Source organism: Gigantopelta aegis, chromosome 4 (assembly GCF_016097555.1).
Source record: "Gigantopelta aegis isolate Gae_Host chromosome 4, Gae_host_genome, whole genome shotgun sequence".
NCBI lineage: Eukaryota > Metazoa > Mollusca > Gastropoda > Neomphalida > Peltospiridae > Gigantopelta > Gigantopelta aegis.
The window spans coordinates 58753032-58759546 of NC_054702.1; the positions used below are offsets into that span (position 1 = coordinate 58753032).

The 6515-nt window shown below is 39.6% G+C and overlaps 1 protein-coding gene across 2 annotated transcripts in view; it reads left to right on the top strand.

Annotated features, from left to right (window-relative positions):
* LOC121370830 (lambda-crystallin homolog) overlaps positions 1–6515 on the top strand; it is a 16999-nt gene extending 10484 nt beyond the window's left edge. For both annotated transcript variants that reach the window (XM_041496331.1, XM_041496330.1), the window contains exons 5-6: positions 262–367; positions 5522–6515. In XM_041496331.1, the coding sequence (XP_041352265.1) occupies positions 262–367; positions 5522–5757 (342 nt within the window). In that variant the 3' untranslated portion in view covers positions 5758–6515. The remainder of the gene's footprint in view (positions 1–261; positions 368–5521) is intronic.

Genomic DNA, 6515 nt, shown 5'->3' on the forward strand with positions numbered 1-6515 from the left:
TTTAAGAGTACAGCGCAGCACACTACATTAGATGACACCATATCACACCACACCACACCACATCACACCACACCACACCACACTTTCTTTCGTGTGTGACATGAATCAACAGATGACCAATTGTATACAATACCCCCCTCCACACACACACACACACACACACACACACACACACACACACACACACACACGCACACACACGTACGTATGTGACTTTCAAGAATGAACTAATGTTTATATGTATTAAACTGATGTCTTGAGGACGGAGTCTGTGACGTGGCAGACGTGGAGACGGGGATGACTGAAGGTCTGGGGATGTGGTACTGGTGCATGGGCATGTTCGACGTTCAGCACTTGAACAGAAACGGTACACACATTTACTTAGACGCCTTACGATTCTGGCCCGTAGGAACCAGGGATATGGTGCGGGGGTTCCCGTGTCACTTGAGGACTTGTTTTCTTACCATATATATGACAATAAAAATAACGTTTAAAACAGCTGAAAGTTGTCATGCAAAATATTATTTTGTTTTCCTGATGCCTGGAAATCGCACTTGAAGCCTTCCAATGATACATTTTTTTTTTTTAATTCGACTTGCGTCCATCCGTTAATAGGATATGTGCTGCCCCCTCCCCCCTCTCCTCCACATTTCAGATAGTTTCCTACTGACCTGGGATTACTGTGTTCCTCATTTCGTCACCATTTTATTGATCAAATAATATATTTTTAGTTATGTATTATAGAATATATATGTATGTATGTATGTATTGATGTATGAATATCTATATATTGTATGTATGTCGAGGTTGACTATTACATACATAGATATTAACGCACTGGCGCAGGGGATAATTAAATCCTTTCTGGCCTCACAAATTATCCCATGCCGTTGCTGGGACTCGAACCTGTGGCACCGATTCGCCCGCAAATTGCAAGACTAACCACAATACGCTCTGAGCTATCGAAGCTTCCATAAAAAGGAAGCTCTTTTAACTCAACCATATGCATGGGGCCTACAATCTACGCGGTCGATCCCGCTTACGTGTATGTATGTATGTATGTATGTATATATATATATATATATATACATGTATATGTATCTATATATATCTATATACCACCATATGTGCAGCAACAAAACCTATGTATATGGTGCCGAACATAATTGATATCCGAGCTCCTTCAATGTGTGGAGATAGGATTTAGGGACCGTTCCAGAAATGATCCATGGGGATGTGTGAGGCACTCTAGTTGTCTGCCTTACTGCTTCTCCTTCGCATACATGGTTTAACTAAACAATAGTTTGTGGGCTGTGAGTATACACAAAACCAATTGCCTTCCACCCCTCCGGGCGGGACGTAGCCCAGTGGTAAAGCGCTCGCATGATGCGCGGTCAATCTGGGATCGACCCCGTCGGTGGGCCCATTCGGCTATTTCTCGTCACAGCCAGTGCACCACGATTTGTATATCAAAGGCCGTGGTATGTGCTATCCTGTTTGTGGGATGGTGCATATAAAAGATGCCTTTCTACTAATGGAAAGATGTAAAGAGTTTCCTCTCTATAGCCAATAGCCGATGATTAATAGATCAATGTGCTCTAATGGTGTCGTTAAACAAAACAAAATTTATTATTTCCACCCCTCCGCTCGCGTGATCGAGTCTGGAACAGCTCTTTGTTTAAAAAATTCCGAAAGTATGTATTGCCTTTTAATTAATTTCTTTGTTTATATATTCTTGTGACAATAGTTGATCGAGAAGAAAAGTACATTTAGAAAATAATTTTCTTAGCAGTATCCATCGTCAAAACAGGACAGAAGTTTATTTACACTCAGGCCGTACTACAACGGCGTCAAACGAACAACAAACAAACAAACACGTTTTTACTCCATTGGTCATATTACATGACATGACGGAGAAAGCATTTATCAATGCGTCAGGGCATACCTAGCTAATTGATAAAACAGCGGGTAGGGGTGGTAAGGGTGGGTAGGGAGCATTGTTCTTCCAACTTGAGATTATGCGTCCCAACTTCGTTGAAGGGCGAATTAATAAATTACTACACCCCGCCGCCCCCTCCTATTCACACACACACACACACACACACACACACACACACACACACACACATTCAGTTTGCTGGCATGTTGCGATGCGTGTGTTATCCTAAAATTAGCTAAATTATTATATTATTGTGAGGTTTTCTTTGGCGTCTGTCAAATACAATTGAGCACATAATCAGTCAGGGATTAAGAAAAAAAACCCCACAGATCGCTGATAAAAAAAACCCAACCCCAACGAATTCACATTCCTGCTGTGTTTACGAAGTTTGCGTTCTGGGGCCTAATTCACTAAACTCTCGCAACTTTGCGATATCGCAGTCCAATGCTAAAAGACGTGCAAAGAGGATGCTTTGTTGTCTAGCAGAGCCTAAGAAAGAAATGTTTTATTTAACGACGCACTCAACACATTTTATTTACGGTTATATGGCGTCAGACATATGGTTAAGGACCACACAGATTTGGAGAGGAAACCCGCTGTCGCCACATAGGCTACTCTTTTACGACAGGCAGCAAGGGATCTTTTATTTGCGCTTCCCACAGGCAGGATAGCACAAACCATGGCCTTTGTTGAACCAGTTATGGATCACTGGTCGGTGCAAGTGGTTTACACCTACCCATTGAGCCTTGCGGAGCACTCACTCAGGGTTTGGAGTCGGTATCTGAATTAAAAATCCCATGCCTCGACTGGGATCCGAACCCAGTACCTACCAGCCTGTAGACCGATGGCCTGCCACGACGCCACCGAGGCCGGTTAGCAGAGCCTAAGACAGCTTTGTGAGTTAGGCCCAGGTGGTCGAGCACATAAGGAACAGTGTACTGTCTTAAATATCATTTCACTGATGTTGGTTTTTCATCACACTTTCCAACTGAGGTGGCAGAATAGTTCTTCTTTGCACTCATTTTTATTCTTATTAGGATGTTTTAACTGGTTTACTTATATTAATATACTTGTCTTTGACACCCAATGACCGATATAATTAACTTTGCGCTAGGATGTTATTAAGCATGCATTCATTGTCACCCAATAGTCGATGTGTATTTTTGTTCTGTGGTGTCTTAAACATTCATTCATTCATTCATTCATTCATTCATCCATCCATTCATTGATTCATTGATTGATTGATTGATTGATTGATTCATTGTTAGTATTGGTTGTGTTAATTAATTCACCATTACACCCACTGCATTAATTAATTAATTAATTCGTTCATTCATTCATTCATTCATTCATCCATCCATTCATTCATTCATTCATTCATTTATTCTGTCAATTTATTCGTGTATTTGTTGCACTTACCTTATGCTTAACAATGTTGCTAGAAAGGTTGTTACGCATATACAATGAGTTACTCAACTAGTTATAAAAAAATAATCGAAATATTGTTCATCTAAAACCGTAATTAACCTTTTCCCCTCGGGCTGGAGGCAAACGGTAAACAACACAAATATAAAACACAGCTGACATGTATCAACAAAATCTTCTCCCGCATAGTGTTATCATGTCATAAATTTGAAAAAAAACCCACCCTTCATTATTACACTAGTAAGAATTTGTTTTATCTCGAGGAGTCATAATACATATAACACTGAAACAACAGGGCGGGATTTAGCTCAATCGGTTAAGTGCTTGCCTGACGTGTTTGCGTCGCGGGATCGAACCACCTCAGTGGATCCATTCAATTGATTGTTTTTTTCTCGTTCCATCCAGTGCAGTGCATATCAAAGTGCATATTAAAGATCCCTTACTGCATTAGGAAAAATGTAGCGGGTTTCCTCGGATGACTACGAGTCAGAATTACCAAATGTTTGACATTAATCAATGTGCTCCAGTGGTGTTGTTATACAAAACAAACTTTCTGAAGCAAAATTTCCTTTTATAATCAATTTTCCGCATGTCATAGCAATAAAATAAGTAGGCCTAATAATTTTTATATCGTTTGATTGGTTGTGAGTAGTGTAACGTACCTCAAACTCATCCGATTGGTTGTAATGACTGTAACGACCACCAGACCCATCCGATTGGTTATAATGACTGTAACGTACACCAGACTCATTGGTTTGTAATGCGTGTAACGTACATCAGACACATTCGATTACTTGTAATGAATGTAACGTACACCAATCTCATTTGATTGGTTGTTATGAGTGTAACGTACACCAGTCTCACCTGGTTGGATATTATGAATGTAACGTACACCAATCTCATCTGGTTGGATTTTATGAATGTAGCGTACACCAATCTCATCTGGTCAGATGTTATGAATGTAACGTACACCAAACTCATCTGATTGATTGTTATGAGTGTAACGTACACCAATCTCATCTGGTTGGATGTTATGAATGTAACGTACACCAAACTCATCTGATTGATTGTTATGAGTGTAACATACACCAATCTCATCTGGTTGGATATTATGAATGTAACGTACACCAATCTCGTCTGGTTGGATTTTATGAATGTAGCGTACACCAATCTCATCTGGTCAGATGTTATGAACGTAAAGTACACCAAACTCATCTGATTTATTGTTATGAGTGTAACGTACACAAGTCTCATCTGGTTGGTTGTTATGAATGTAACGTACACCAAACTCATATGATTGATTGTTATGAGTGCAACGTACATCAATCTCATCTGGTTGGATGCTATGAATGTAACGTACACCAATCTCATCTGGTTGGATGCTATGAATGTAACGTACACCAATCTCATCTGGTTGGATGTTATGAATGTAACGTACACCAAACTCATCTGATTGATTGTTATGAGTGCAACGTACATCAATCTCATCTGGTTGGATGCTATGAATGTAACGTACACCAAATTCATATGATTGATTGTTATGAGTGCAACGTACACCAAACTCATCTGATTGGTTGTTATGAGTGTAACGTACACCAATCTCATCTGGCTGGATGCTATGAATGTAACGTACACCAATCTCATCTGGATAGATGTTATGAATGTAACGTACACCAAACTCATCTGCTTGGTTGTTATGGGTGTAGCGTAAACCAGTCTCATCTGGTTAGATGCTATGAATGTAACGTACACCAATCTCATCTGGTTGGATGCTATGAATGTAACGTACACCAATCTCATTTGGCTGGATGCTATGAATGTAACGTACACCAGTATCATCTGGTTGGATGCTATGAATGTAACGTACACCAATCTCATCTGTTTGGATGCTATGAATGCAACGTACACCAATCTCATCTGGTTGGATGTTATGAATGTAATGTACACCAATCTCATCTGGTTGGATGCTATGAATGTAACATACACCCAACTCATCTGATTGGCTGTTATGAATGTAACGTACATCAGCCTCCTCTGAATTGATCATAATGAATGTAACGTACATCATTCTAGCGATTTTAATTAACTCAAACATAAATATTTCACACCGAATTGATGTAACCACAAGATGATTTTGTGTTTACTTTATATTTGCAGGTTGGCAAGATTTCTGTATCAGAGGCGGGGACATGGTATTGGGGATACAGAAAGACATAAATTTTTTTGAGAGAATGGGAGGCGATACAGCCAGGAATATCGAGAAAGATTTGTCAGTGCATGTGCCACTAGACCAATTGCAGAAAGGTCGCAGGTGGAGAGATAGGCGCCTTTCATCCCTGATTAAGTTCAAAAACACTTTAGAGCAAAGGGATTCTCAAGATGGTGACATTTGAAGTAATGAAGAAGATCTTCGTACGTAGATACACCGTCTAAACAAGAACGTATTTCAAGGACACAAACGCTGACCTCGCCCGAGGAACTGAAATTAGTTTTCACGTCTGCTAGATATAATAATTATATCCTGTATACAAGTTGTGATTTTGAAGTTATAACCTGTACAGACGCTTTTTTTTTTTTTTTTTTTTCATACGGTGAATCAGTTTATTCAATTGTGTTTCAAGGCTAGATGATAATGAAAATACAACCTCCTGCCACCCCTAGTTAATCATTTCTGGACTAGCCCTACATATTAAACCCTCGAGGGAGCTGTATTTCTGAGAGCACTGACAGATTTATGGCTTGTTTTTGTCTGGCCTGTCGTTCCTTTGTTACTCAGAACATGCACCAAGTTCCTATTGATCCTTCAATCAGAGCCTCTAGATTGTCTTTCTCAGAAACGTGAAATGAAATTAAGGATATGGTAATGTGAGTAACTCAAGAAAAGCAAGAAAGCCTTTGTGACCGTCTTCTGTATAATTCATAATGTGTTCGCAGAGAATCGGTTGATTGGGACAGATTCCATTTGCCCGATATACGTATGCGTATACGTGTATGTTTATTAATAATGCATAGATATGCACACGCGTACTGAATGAATGAATGAATGAATGAATGAATGAATAAATGAATGTTTAACGACACCCCAGCATCCACTATTTGGTGTCAAAACATAGATAGATAACTAGTTTAACGTGCTCATATACCACTAGGG